The sequence below is a fragment of the Crocodylus porosus genome, unplaced genomic scaffold (assembly GCF_001723895.1).
Source record: "Crocodylus porosus isolate Cpor-Errol unplaced genomic scaffold, CroPor_comp1, whole genome shotgun sequence".
In the NCBI taxonomy this organism is placed as follows: Eukaryota; Metazoa; Chordata; order Crocodylia; family Crocodylidae; genus Crocodylus; species Crocodylus porosus.
The window spans coordinates 40,379,383-40,394,249 of record NW_017728918.1 but is presented as its reverse complement, the minus strand read 5'-3'; the positions used below and the strand labels follow the sequence as shown (position 1 = coordinate 40,394,249).

The 14,867-nt window shown below is 41.2% G+C and overlaps 1 protein-coding gene across 1 annotated transcript in view; it reads left to right on the top strand.

Moving 5' to 3' along the window:
* The window catches only part of CSMD1 (CUB and Sushi multiple domains 1), a 1,867,828-nt gene that overhangs the window by 621,377 nt on the left and 1,231,584 nt on the right, over window positions 1-14,867 (top strand). The window contains exon 4 of the mRNA XM_019538151.1: window positions 11,515-11,709. Coding sequence (XP_019393696.1) covers window positions 11,515-11,709 — 195 coding nt within the window. The remainder of the gene's footprint in view (window positions 1-11,514; window positions 11,710-14,867) is intronic.

Here is a 14,867-nt window from a genome sequence, read left to right as displayed (position 1 = left end):
TGACTTCCTGCCCTTTGGGCAGGGGGCTGGACTCGATGATCTCCCGAGGTCCCTTCCAGCCCTAATGTCTATGAAATCTATGAAATCTATGAAATATGAGAAACACCCCCTCCCCAAATGTAAACAAGTTTCATGAATGATCAATGTAGAAAATCTAAGTAGCTTGTTTTTATCAGGCTTTAAATTTGAACATGTGGCATACTACCCACAAAATAGAAGGCTTCCCTGGGGTCTGTAGCATCCCAAGATGCACTTTCATTTCCCTCGTCTTGCAACTGGGCTGTTAAACACAGCCTGGATCTGCCTGCAGAGAAAAGGCAGGTACACTCACCACTCCACTGCAGTCAGTGAACTAGAGCTGTACACTTAACCCTGGCCACTTTCACTGGTCAGAGACCAGTGTGGGCAGAGGGAGCTCTGGAGAAAACCTCTACTTTTCTCCCTTTTGCATGCCTTTTGTTATGCTTCAGCCAGGGAGCTCTGAATGTGTAAATGCCTTTATCACTTCATTTTTTCTATGATGCTAGAAATGCCATAGCTCAATAAAAATAATATCTTCTGGGGCCCCGATATCACACCTGTTTTGCCAAGTGTTTCCTTTTTCTTCTTTTAGTTCTATCATTTACAGTAAAGAAATGCTGCCAGTTTGAGCCATTCCACTCAAACTACCCTGCTTTAAATAATTAAAGGTTACCCTACAGAATGCCATAGCAATCTTTTTTCAGCATGATCTACCTTTATATATCAATATTATTATTTTTGACATTCCAGTTTAACATGTGATATTGTATATTTGTGTTAAAAATGATGCCTGCATATCAACTTTGAGGCTGGTAATGTGACTTTACAATCTTCTCTAAGGAGGAAGCACATAGTTTCCTCCCTACTCTTTCTACAGCATCTCAGAAAATGAACTAAGTCAAAGTTAGACCTCTTCCCCTGATGCAGCCAAGATTCTAACAGAGTAACAGAATTTCAAGATGGACACAGATCAACTTTTATATTTGCTTTAGGGTGTCTTTGGCTACAGTGCCATGGAGGCATAATGTGTGAATGAGAATGAAAGCATGTGAAAATAAGGAAGAGTATAAGACAGGTGTGGCCATCCCACAGCTCTGCAGTCCAAACTTCTGAGTCCCAACTGAGTAACGTTTTCACTGTGATTAGTCGCAACACGTGACATGATGTAATGGCTATGGAAGCTGGTCACCATATGCTTGTGTCAAGGAGATGCATATTAACTTCTGAAGAGTCACATGTGGCTCCAGAGCTGCAGGTTGGCCACCACTGGTACAAGAATTTGGTTGCGTTAAATATGAGCTTACGAAGTGTTGACTCACTACTGTCCACAACTCAAAGCTCTTCTCTGTAAGGGTTTATGCCTTGATCAGGGGAGATCAGGGAGCAGGCAGGGGATGGAGGTGGGCAAGGCAGTGATTGGAGGGGCTCAAGAAGCAGGTGGGGGATGGGGCCAGTTGGGGCAGCAATTGGGGAGTGAGGGGGCTGGAGGAGCAGGCAGGGGATGGAGCTGGGTGGGGCAGTGGTCCAAACACCTCAGGATGAGACCTGCTGGCAGGAGCTGTGGCTGCAGGGGCAGCTGTCCCCACATCCTAGTTAGTGAAGGGGTCAAGGAGATCTCTAACTGCTCTATGGTAAGAAAACCAAAGGCAAACAGCAAAACATAGATATTTAGAATTCATTTTATTATAATGACAGAGACACTGGTAGGCTTCCAAATTGCTATAACACTATAGATATATCAATAAAAGATTGCCCAGCTGATTGCACTCACGCTGTCTCTCTCTCTCCCACTATATATATATAGTGGTCTTTTGTTTTAATTGTGGAGGAACATGGATTTCAGGGTATTTTACGGAGTGACTTCAGTATTTTTTTTTATGAGGGACTTTTCAGTTTTCCAATAGGGAACACCAGAATTTCTGCTAGGGAGGCCAGTGCCAGGACCCTGCCTGCTCAGAGCTGACACCTTGGACCCAGCTGGAGGTGGCTGACCTCCTGGCCAGTTGGGGCCAGGAGGACATGCTTTGTCAGTTCAAAGCAGGCCACAACACTGGGAACATCTTCTGGGCAATAGTTGCCCAGCTGGCCAGGCAGGCACACACATGGCAGTAGTGCTGGACAAAGATCAACTCTGCAGCTATAGCCCACTGGCAGCTGGCCCAGAGGGGCAGGCAGATACTGGCTGTGCAGTCCCCATCTGGGTCTGGCAGGTGCACAGCAGGTCACCGCCAGGCAGCAGCCAGGCAGCAGACTGCTGCCGTGGGTAAAGGGTGCAAGGAACTTTCAGAGCTGCTTCAGCAGGCCAGCTGGCAAAAGCGGTAGTGTCCCCAGGTACCAACTGGCCAGGGCTCAGAAGCTCCTGACAGCAAGTAGCCCTTAGGTCCTTCAAAGGGCAACTTTTTGTAATGATGGAGCCAGGGTGCTGGCCCCAGTCTCTATCTCCCCCTGGCTGCAGATCGGGGAGGAGCCAGGCAGGGTTATTTTGCTCCTAGTGGCACACCTTGCACCACACCAAAGTGCATGTCTGGGCACATGCGCTGAGGCAAAAAGCCCCAGCTCAAGTTTGTACCACTTCTATTTGAGCTGCTGCAAATGCATGTGCCTGCATGTGTGGGCGTGCCCTAGTAGTTTTCAGTGCAGATTGTTTATAGGATAGAGAAGTTAATGCAAATGAACATTCTTGAGCCTTGGAGTCTAGAATTCTGATTCTTAGAATCAGTTTTCTTCAGCAAAAGCCAACAACTATGAAGTCAAATATTTTTCTACTAACATAGTTGTATTTCCTTAGTATGGACAAATGCTTCAATGGGTATCTTGTCCTTAGGTATTAAGTCCATCTTGTTCAGTACAGCATCTAAGCATTTACTTCAGTAGGAAATAAGTATGTGATTAGAAATTTAGTAAGGCTAAAAACTTATATAATCTTTTAATAGGAATTCACCCTTTCCCTTAGGCTGGGTTTGAAATGATCTATTTCAGTGATATTCCATCCAGTAACTGAAATTAATTGAGTGGTAGCAGAAACTGTATAGAATGAGGCTGTGAACCAAGATGAATTGATTTTTTAAATTAAAAAAATATTACCATGTTTGCTTCATCTAACACTGGCAAAATTAGAATATTTCCTACCAGCTCAAAACTTCATTTAATTCAGTATAAGTCTAGATATCGGGCGCATGTACACATGCACTTTAATGTGCATTAGCCTATTTTAATGCAGCCTCATTAAAAAACATGCTATTTATTTAATGTTCATTAAGACATGCCAATGCACATTGTTTTAGTACCTCACAATGGAGGTAAAAGGGCACTTTTACATGGAGGTTGGGAGGCAGCACTGATACACAAGATGCAGTGGTGCTTTAATTAGAGAGGCTCTCAGAGTACTAAATAAATGCATAGTAACCACTGCACAGTAGCATCTTACATAGATGTGGCTTGACACAGTTTTTCATCCTATTTTAAGTGCAATGTGGCTATCTAAGCACCCGCTTGGCTACTCAATATGCTCAGTAACGTGCAGTCTAGCCAGATAGGTTGTTTATGATACTTCATACACCATGTTCATAAGTCTCAAAATTGCTGCTGGGCAAAAACCCATGAGTAGTAGGCATTAGTTATTGGAGGAGAACCCCCACCAATATTTCTGCGAAATCCACAGTGGTTAGGTCACTCGCAGATGAATCCAGCAAACCCAGGTTTTAAGCTGCTCTCACACAAAGGCTATTTGCATCCGTGTTACCTACTTCCCAGTACAGTGCTCTAACCACTAAATCATGTTAGACATTATTCAGGTGTTTCTGTTTAATATTTGTTGAATAAAATGGATAGAGAACTTAGGGACATTTGTCTTATTGGGAAGAAGAGTCCAGAAGCAAGAACCTAGAGCTCTCTCCCATCTAGTTTGGCAGCTGTCTCATTGAGCCATCTCATCTTCTAGCTCATTCTTTTCTTCCTGGTGCCACCTCTACCACTCTCTTGGCTCAGAGATCCAGCTTTTAAAGGAGGGATGGTTAAGGGAAGTTGATGGTGGATAAAACATAAAGCAGAAGATGTACATTCAAATTCCCTCTGGTTGAAGTGGGCCTAGAACAGTCTGTTGGACTGAGTAGGACTTCTTTAGCCCCTAGGTTATTGGAGCTAAATATGGAAGGTTCTTCACCCCTCTCCCAGCTCCCCCCTGTGTTTCTACTACATTCTTTGGATAGCTGTTAGGCATGCAATTTTGTCCGACTACAATTACAGGACTTATGCTGACACAGGCGTACATGTATGCATATATATTTGCACAGCCACTGTGTGCATGGAATAAGACCACAAATAGCAGTTACATGGCTGCATGTGTGACATTTAGACAGGTGAAATGAACCAAGATTCTGCTCTTGGTGCAGCCCCTGTGCCCACTAGAAAAGGTGGAATCTGGGATGTTACCAAGGGTATAGCTACTAGAGTTGGTGAAACAGGTTTTCATTCAGCTTTTGATTTCAGAAATGCCTATTTTTAAATATAAGAATTCTTGCATAAAGTTTTCAGCCTTCCAAAATTTTCTTTCTATCTGACTTTTTTCTATCTTTCTCCTTTGCCTTTCTTTCTTTATCCTCTACGTTACTAAAAATAATAAAATGAATAATGTCTGGGTTTCTCCCTTTTTGTTTCTTTATTTTCTTTTACTTTTGGCACTCTAAGTTTTTGAACATTTGAAAAGAAAAGGAAAGAAATGGAAATAGTTGAAAAATGATGATGGCATTGTCAAATTTTGACCCAACCCAAAGAATCCATCTGGGGAAAAGAAGACTTCTAAATTTTCTAAATATGTTTCCTTTTATTTTTGGATCAGATCTAAGAGTCACGTGTTACAAAACAGAAGTCCCAATTAGAAGCAGTCTCTGTATTCACAACCTGAAAGACTTACATTTCTTGCTGGGCTATTGTATTAGATGCTTCTTTTTCTGATTGCAGAAACAGAGGATCTTCTATTCCAGTAGGTGACTTCAGAGGATGAGTATTTGCAGTGTCACTGGATTAAAGTTTTTTTTTTGTTTATGTTCCAAATCGTCTTAACTGTAGACTTAAAACTTTGTCTCCTGTGACAACCTGTTGACCTAGGTTTACCTCTGTAGGACAGAAAGTTTATCCTTCTTCAGGGTGCTTTGGGCACAACTGCAGCCACATCTGCTTCTGGCTGTAGTTACTGCTGTCAAATAAAACTCTTCTGGTTTTGTAATCCACTTGTACAGGGGCTAGGATTGTGAGAGATCCTCTTGTTCTCTTTGAAGCTATTACTGAGCTATTCTGTGCAGCAAAATAGGGGAGGCATATCTCTGTGTTAGTCACTCAAATCTAATATGGTTTATCTTTTTGGTCTTTGTCAGTATAATACTTTTATTTGTTTTATGATGTTGACAGAGCAAGGTGAAAATTGCTTCTCTTGGTATTGCTTCACCTTGTATTTCTCCTCTTCTGTCCTTCCTTTGTTTTTGAAGATACAGTCTGGTATCACAGTATTTATTATTATTATTATTATTATTACTACTACTACTACTAGCTAATTGCCCATCAAGAATGACACATATCATGGAGTGTTTACATGTATATGTCTGACATGTTCAGCAACACTTGAGCAGTTTTTATTCTGAAGGTTACAAGTGAGATTTTGAAAGCCCTTTAAAAGGATTTAGATGCTCAATTTCCACTCAAATAAATGGGAATTAGACTACCACAAGCCTCTCTGCCATTTTCTTAAAGTACATGGCATATTCTTCTTCTGACCTTGCCTTCTTGAACATAAATACATAGCAACTCTGAACAGCCCTACCACAACAGGATGCTCTGTTTCGCAGACTTCTGCCTCTGGTGAGAGAACAAATAAAGAATAGACATGTAGACACTTCAGAATCAAAGTACAGAGGATAACAAAGTTCAGCGTTGCTGAACTTTTGGTGACCCTCCTTTTGGTGTGGTAAAAACATGAGTGTTCTAAATTAATTGGTAAAGAAAGTAGGCCTGTCTCATAAAAATAATGAGTCGGCAAACATAGTAAATAGGGTTTTTAAATACAGAAAACTTCTCTACTGATGAAAGCACAAAACTCAGCTGCAGGGCATGGAAAAAGTGCCATCACACTTAGGATTTTATTAGTTCATGTTTGAAGTGGTCTGTGTTATGCAAGCATCTGGAGTTTAGTTTCCTTAAACTTCAGAGATTATCAAATAGACAGTGTAATTAACCAGTCCACCACAGGCTGCCTGGGACCTAGCTTTCAAAAGAGTAAGTTTAATGAAATTTGGCTGACCGTGTGTGTGCATGGGTTGGTGGGTTTTTTGTAGAGCAGCCTTTTGTTACTGCTTAATAATGAACATTCATATTGTTTTATTGTAACAAAGTATTTTTATTTTCCCCTTGGAAAACGATGTAATGGAACATGCATTCTAATCAGTTAAATAGTAATTAAAAGCTTGGTATAATGGCTAATTGTGGCAGAGCACCTTTGCGTGCCTGATACCTTAAGGGCTTCAGCAGGCTGTGAAGAAGCCTGCAGGTGATAGCAGAGTCAACCAGGAGGCTGCCTGATTGGGGGATGGCTGGGCACTCTGGGTATAAGACCAGGCCCTGAGAAGCAGAACTGGCAGTTGCTACAGGGAAGCTGCTAGAGTAACATCACCCAACTGGAGGAGTCTGCTTTCAAAACATCTTGGGGGGGGTGGAGGGAGGCACTGCTGAGACAGAATCAGAGGTAAGCCAGCAAGCAGGCTGGTATAAAGGAGGCTGAAGATGAGCCTCCTGATGGGAGGTATCCTATAAGGGGCCTGAGAGAGATGGGACCTGTGACTGAGAGGCAGGGTGCAAGATGGAGGTGGTAGCAGAAAGCCCAAAAGGAACATTGAGGAGCCCAGTGAGAGGAAGAAAGACCAGGGCAGATAGGCCTGCATTGGTCCTGAGGAATGACCTAAAAATACACCCTGCTGGGGTTGGATGCCTGAGTGATAGTTAGGCCCAGTATTGACAGACACCTGAGGCCTGAGTAGGCCATAGGTCAAGTTATGGGTCCAGATATGTCAACAGATGCCTGGGGCCTGAGTGAGCTGAAGACCAAGAGTGGAATCCAGGCACAATGACAGACACCTGAGGCACAAGGAATGCAAGGCCCAGAAGCCCCAGTGAGTGGGTGAAGCGGTGCCCCAGTGAGGGGACATGTGGCCCAGGCACATCTAAGGATACCTGAGGCCAAATTGGGCCAGAGGCCAGGCCAAGGTATATCTGAAGATGTCTGAGGCAAAGTTAGGACCAATGGCTTGCTGTGGCCTAGCAATGGGGCAAGGAGAGTTGGAAGCCAGTTTGGACGCCATCTGCAAGGCATGGGACATGGTAAAGGGAAGGTTGGAGCCATGTATTATGTCCTTGGCATCAGGAAACAAAATGGGCAGCCTCCTGCATTTTTTTCCATCAGGCTTTGTTGCATCATGGCGTGGCAGATGAGTCAGGGTGGACTACCCTAGACAGGTGGGTGGCAATATTGTGACTGGCCCTGGAATGGCCCTCTCACACTTACTGAGTCACTAAATTGTGACTATATGCATTTACTGATTTTCTGAAACTTATTGAAAGATCTCCCTATGAACATCATGAATGATTCAGTTTACAGCTTGGAAGAGCCAAATCTTGCTCAACAAAGAGATACAATATGGTAACAACATGCCAATATCACTTGGGGTGGAAATAATGCACTAAATTATTGCACCTTTTTTTCCACATGGAACTGTGGTCTGGAGAGAGAAGAGGTTCCAGGATCTTCATCTGAACTATAGCTTGTGAGCTCCAGGATCCAACAAAGTCAGGCAAAAGCTATGCTGCTAAGGAAGAAAAATCACTGTAGTCAACTGACCAAGGCTAGCTTCAATGTTAATATAGAGAACATAAATGTATGGGCTATTTGACTATTTTGTCTGGCCATTTTAAATGCATTTCAGTTTGTTATAACTACTGATGCTATTTTTAGAAGTGAAAGATTGCACTGTTTTTTTTTCCCCTTGGTAGCATAAATTTTTACATTTGAACTTGCCAGGTACAGCTGCCTCTCTTGAATGAAGGTAGGAAGTACAAATATAAGAACTATGATAGGTCTCCTTCATTTATGAAAGCCCTTATCTTCAATGTAGTATGACCTCATTGTCCCCGTCGTGGAAGTCACATTGCTAGAGATAAACAAGGGTTTTGATAAATGAAAAGCATCTGAGACCAGAAGCCTGCTGCTTTTTATTAGGTCCTTAGGTAAGGGACTTCAGGGTTTGTAAATTTTATTGAGAACTGTGTTTCTTGTGTGGACTCATTAACACTTCAGGAGAATAGCTTTTTACTGAGGACCTTTTATCCTCACAAGAAAACTTCTGTGTTCAAGTCCAAGTCTGAAGGATATAGCTGACCTTTATATGGGAAAGCTTTGGTCAAAAGGCATCCAATTGATTGCATGCTCCAGTCTATTAAATCTTTTTAGATGCACAACTAGAAATGGTAGATCCCACAGAAGGGACCTGTGCAGCTACACACCAATTTACTTTGAAAATTTTAGAAAAGCTCATAAATAATATAATCCTGTCAGATAGTTCTTTATCTTGACAAGTGATGATATCTTGTGAACTATGGCATATTTTATTGAGCATGGTTGTCAGTCTTAGATCACTCATCTTTTTTCTGTTTTTCAGTAAGTTGTTGCAAAATGTTGGTAACCTTAAGGAGTCAAACTCCATTATTTCTAGTGGTTCTTGACAGAAGTAGTGAGAGGAAAATCTCATAAAAGTTGCACTGTAGGACAGTTTCTTTATGGGGATGGCAGACCGGATTGGTGCAGTGTGATTTTTGACAGCTGTTTGCTACCTTCAGTCATCTTTTATTTGAGAGGTGTAGATTTGCTATGATACCTCTTTCCTTTAGAGCGATGTTTTTCAGAATTCATGTGATTACTGTATGTGTGGGGGTGGGCCTGGGGGGAAATAAATGGGAGGGGGGTTCTTTTTTCTCATGACACATCAGTCAGAAAAACCTGTGTGGAAAGGGAATTATACTGTTAGAAGCAGATTTATCATAAGTCTGCTTATAGGGCTTTGCAAAGTTAAAAAAAAAAAGAATAGCGATGGACTCCTGCATCAATGTTCAGGTCTCACACTGTATATAAGCCATGTAATGAGTGTCCTTGAAATAAAGAAAGGGACTGCTGCACATTTGACATACAACTTAGAATAAAACTGCATTGCTTTTAATAACATCTTTCTAATAAAAATCATACTGTTGTCAGTTTTGATCCTAACAATGTGACTCACACAATTAAGGAATTGCCTATAAACATGTACTATGTCTGCATAAATTATGTTGCCCACTTTGTGAATTTGACTTAATTAATGTTTATATTTACTATCAATTAATAAACTCACAGAGAATGATACTGTTTTGCATTTATGTGACGTGTATCGCTTCTGCACTATTATATGTATACATAAATAAAATGGCATTTATATCTGATTTCCATGGAATAGCTGTGTCAAATTCATCAAGCCTTGTTGGCCCAGTGAGGGTGGAGTAGGACCAGAGCTCAGAGATGCTCTGGCAGGTTGCCAGATGCAGAACCAGATCCAGCCCACATGCCAGATTGGCTCTGTTTGCTGCATGTAGCTGCAGGGTCATTCTGAGACCCCTGGGCTAGATCATATGGCTCCACAGGCCAGATCTGGCCCACCAGCTATTTGTTTGACACCCCAGCTGCAGATAATCAGAAGCTAAACATCCCAAAATTCTATGGAATTTACTAACCAGAAGCTGAGACTCGCAATATTTTCCCTCATGAGAGAGATTAGGATTCAGTTTGGAACCAATGACATTTTCTAGCCGTTTTGGTTGTAGATTCAAGCAGAAAAAAGGAGGTCTGCGTTGTGTCCTCAGCCTTACCACTTATTCTCTGAGCTAACTAAATCATCCTATAACCTCTTTGTACCTTAAATTGTTTCTAAAACAAATACAAACTTGCCTAATTCGCAAGGATTGTTATGTTTTATGAGCCATACTTGAGGTTTGAGATCTTCTGGTAAAAAGACTTATATAAACACAATTATAAACACAGGTACAGACTTTACACCTTTTCTGATATAAGTGATTGGAAATTGGTTTTGATTTATAGAAACCAGTATGTTGTTTTAAATGTGGGCCTTTAACGTAAAATTCTTTTAAACGTTCTGATAGGTTTAAACTTAAGTGTAATTATGACTATTTCAATGCTAGCGCTGCTAAGTGTTCTACTGATGAACCACTAAGGATGTACATCCAATAAATACACTTGTCTGATGCCTGGGACCTAATTAGCATTGATATAGTGCTTTACATCCCCAAAAGTGTTGTACAAATATTAACTAATTAATCCTCTCAAAGCCCGTGAGAGAGTAGTAAGTATTCTTTTCTTTATTTTACAAATGGAGCAACACAGAGGGAGGAGGGAGAGAGGTTAAATGATTTGTCCATGACCAAACAGGGATTCAGAAGCAATGCCTGAATTAGTCTCAAATTCCTTGATCTCCTTTATGGAATGTATTTACTTTGGCTCTGTTTCATATATTTGAATGGACAGTACTCTAGGTACTGCTGTTACTATTTCTCATACATGCTCTATTTCACTGTGCCAGCAAAACAAAATACCTTCATATTACAAGTAATAGATCACCAAGCCAAGTCAAAAACAAGCATGTATCATTTTGGATGTTTTTAAGTTGAGAAGTACTATATACATGCTGTGTATTTTAGGTAATCTGGTATATCTGCTTACAAACAATAACATTTGTTTTTTGCCCAAAATACAATAAATCTGTTCCCTTGCCCTGTCAAACCTCAGTTTTTCATAGTTGATCTCCTTAAATTTTCTATCTACTCCTAGAATGAAAGGGCAATTTTGTTACTGTAGAGTATTTTAATTAATTCCTATATTTTAAATGTTAAAACTGTACATTTATCTAAACTGAAAATCATCTAAATAGGGGCAAATGGTGATCAAGCCTTTACTCAGGCAAGTCAGATGGAATCTGTTTTTTAAGAAATATGTAAGATTAAAGACACTGTGTATATATTTGGATCCTTTTTTGATGGTATCTAAAAGGACCTGAAATATTTGCATAAGACCATTTTTCTTTCTTCCATCTTGCAGTAGAAATAGCTAGACTTATAGGGCATAATGCCATTTGGTTTTGAGTTGATGGGAATATGAAGTATTGATGGAATGTTAAATCAAAGGACTGGGTTCAGAACTCGCATGTGAAAGTGATGAAAAGGTAAATCTTACTATTCGTTAAAATGTATTCCATAGTCCAGGTATACATTCTTGATATTAGACTAAGAAAACTAAAAGGAAAGTAGGTGTTTAACAATGATTCTATATATATTGATTAAAAAATAATGCAAGATATTTCTTTTCTCAAGGGTTAATAGTATTTTTTTTTCCCTGTTCTCTTCTTTCAACAGTGCTACCTAGCCACACTTGTGGAAACCCAGGAGAAATACCCAAAGGAGTACTTCATGGAACTAGGTTCAACATTGGAGACAAAATTAGATATAGCTGTGTATCAGGCTATATCCTGGAGGGCCATGCTATGCTAACATGTATTGTGAGTCCTGGAAATGGTGCATCATGGGATTTTCCAGCTCCATTTTGCAGAGGTAAAAAATAAGAATTAATGGAGAAAATCCACAACTACTGGTGTTAGAGGATTGTATAAGATGTTGAGAAAACCCAGACAGTAATGTTATTTTAGAACATTTATAGATAATGCTGAAGTTTCATAGTTTCATAGTTTGTAGGGTCTGAAGGGACCTGAGCAGATCATCTAGTTCGACCCCCTGCCATGGCAGGAAAGATTACTGGGGTCAAACGACCCCAGCAAGGTGTACATCTAGCCTCCTCTTAAAGACCCCCAGGGTAGGGGCCAGCACCACTTCTCTTGGAAGTTGGTTCCAGATCCTAGCAGCTTTGACCGTGAAGTAGTACCTCCTGATATCTAACCTAAACCTACCCTCTGCCAGCATGTGACTGTTATACCTGGTCACTCCTGGTAGTGCTTAGGGGAACAGGGACTTGCCCAGTGCCTTCTGGTCCCCTCTGACTTGTTTGTAACAGGCCACTAGATCCCCCCTCAGCCTTCTCTTGTGGAGGCTGAACAGGTTCAGGTCCCGTAGCCTCTCCTCGTAGGGCCTGCCCTGCTGCCCCCTGATCATGCGAGTGGCCCTCCTCTGGACCCTCTCCATGTTGTCCACATCCCTGTTGAAATGCGGTGCCCAGAACTGGACGCAGTACTCCAGCTGCGGCCTGACCAGTGCCACATAGAGCGGGAGGATCACCTTCTTGGACCTGCTCGAGATGCATCTGTGGATGCATGACAGGGTACATTTGGCTTTCCTGACTGCATCCCCACACTGCCGGCCCATGTTCATTTTGGCATCAATGATGACTCCAAGATCCTCTTCTGCCTCTGCACTGACGAGGAGGGAGTTCCCCCACCTATAGGTATGGTGCTGGTTCTTCCTCCTCAGGTCCAGCACCTTGTACTTGTCAGTGTTGTATTTGGTTCAACCTGTTATCTGGGGCCAGGTACAGACTTTACACCTTTTCTGATATAAGTGATTGGAAATTGGTTTATACCCATAACAAAACAGAAGTTCAGCATGCTTATTTTGGCTTAAAAATGGGAGAATGCAGTCTAAGATTTGCTCTGCCCTACCCCCCACAAAAGACAAATGTGTGTTCTGTTTGCTACCAATGTAAACTACTCTGCCTGTAGAAAACTGCATAACTTTATGTTAAATAAAGTTAACATAACTGCATAACTTTATTCCACCTCAGGCTTTTAGAATGTCTGTACCTACCTTCAGTGTTATTGGCAATTGCTTCTTAATATTAATAAACCATCACTGTTTTATCTAAGATCTAAATCTACTCAGTTCAGTAAGCACATTTTAAAATTATGATTTCCAGCAGTGGAATCTGAGATTCATGAGCTTCTTGTCATTTAAATTGTATTATATCTATCATTATAGTCACTTGGGGCAACCGCTGGCAAATACTGACCAGGGTCTCTGTCATACCTGGGTAATAGAAGCCTAATTCTCAACCCAGTCCCCTCCTTTATGAATTAGTTTTTGTCAAGACTTCCTTTGATAAAGGCTTTTATAATCTAGCTCCACAATGTAAAAGTCTTGCAATTGTTTCTCGCATTGTATTTAATACATAAGAAGGATAAAAACTCTCTTTTACTTTAATAATAAAGAAAAAATATAGAGAAGTTAGGGAACTCAGTACAGTTTCTTAAACTGACTCGTCCTTTCTTAAACTGAAAGCAAGGAGAAAAATCTTGTGATTACATTCCCCTTTTTAAGTATGGGAGAATATCAGTAGAACTTGTATATTCAAATATCTTTAACTTCAGTAAATTAAGTGTGAGTTTCTGTCAGCCATACAGTAGACTGTGCCCTCATTAATGAAAATTCAGTTGAGGGTTTAAATCTTTCTTAAAACCATGCAAAGCCTTACACAAACTCTATCGCACTGGCAAAAAATGACTCAAACTTGTTTCCTTAGACTGGGAGGACCGGGCTGTGATGCTACAGTTTTTTCTATCTAGCTCCTTTGAATGCCTGCTCTTTCACAGTGGCAATGACTAGGCAGCTTTATTTCCCTGCACCCCAAACCAGCATGTTTAAGGTTTAGATCCCCTTTGATTATGGAGTTTGGTCTGCAAAGACTACGCTCTGCCACCTTGGATAAAATCTTTGATAACACCAGATCATTTTCATAGTTTTAGATTGTATTGTATTTTTTTATGGCTAATTTTAAATAAAGTCATAGCAGTCAGGTGGGATAGTATCTTACAGTTAAACTGAAATAAGTAACTTCCTCCCCTTTCCACACTGTGTGCATCAACATGAACAATTAATGCAAGGCAATAAACTCCAGAGACATTTAAGTTGAAGGAAACTACTCCCAGGTGAAGTGTCTATACATGTGCCTGGGAAAGCAGCAGTTTGAGCCAGAGTTGAGTAGGCCCCTGGCTGTTTGGGTTAACTGGGCACAATTTATTCCCATGATTAGTGTTCACATGTGAGTTTCAGTGCAGTAAATCCATCCACTTATGGCAGAATTAATTAATTTACTGCTCCCTGATACTGGTGCATGTGTAGATGGCAATGCTTTACTGTGGAGATAATTAGTCTACTCTGAAGTAAAAAGTACAAGTGAATGTATCCTCTGGTCGCATCTACATGGGACACTATGCTGTTGTAGCGGCAAGCTATGGTGATGTTGCTCATCACTACAGCAATGTAGTGTCAGTGGGCACTAACCATAACATTGCCACTACTGTGCGGTAGTAACAAGAGTAGTAATCAATGGCTTGATGTCTAGTTGGCAGCCAGTATTAAGTAGAGTGCCCCAGGGGTTGGTCCTGTGGCCAGTTTTGTTCAACGTCTTCATCAACAACCTAGAAGATAGAATAGAGCGCACTCTCAGCAAGTTTGCAGAGGACACCAAGCTGGGGGGAGTAGTAGATACATTGGAGGTTATGGCTAGGATTCAGCAACCTAGACAAATCAGAGAATTAGGCCAAAATAAATCTCATGAGGTTCAACAAGGACAAATGCAAAGTCCTGCACTTAGGCCTGAAGAATCCAATGCATCACTACATGCTGGGGACTGACTCGCTGGGCAGAAGCTCTGCAGAAAAGGACCTGGGGGTAACATAGTTTCATAGTTTCATAGTAGCTAGAGTCGGAAGGGACCTAGGTAGATCATCTAGTCCGACCCCCTGCCTTGGCAGGAAAGAGCA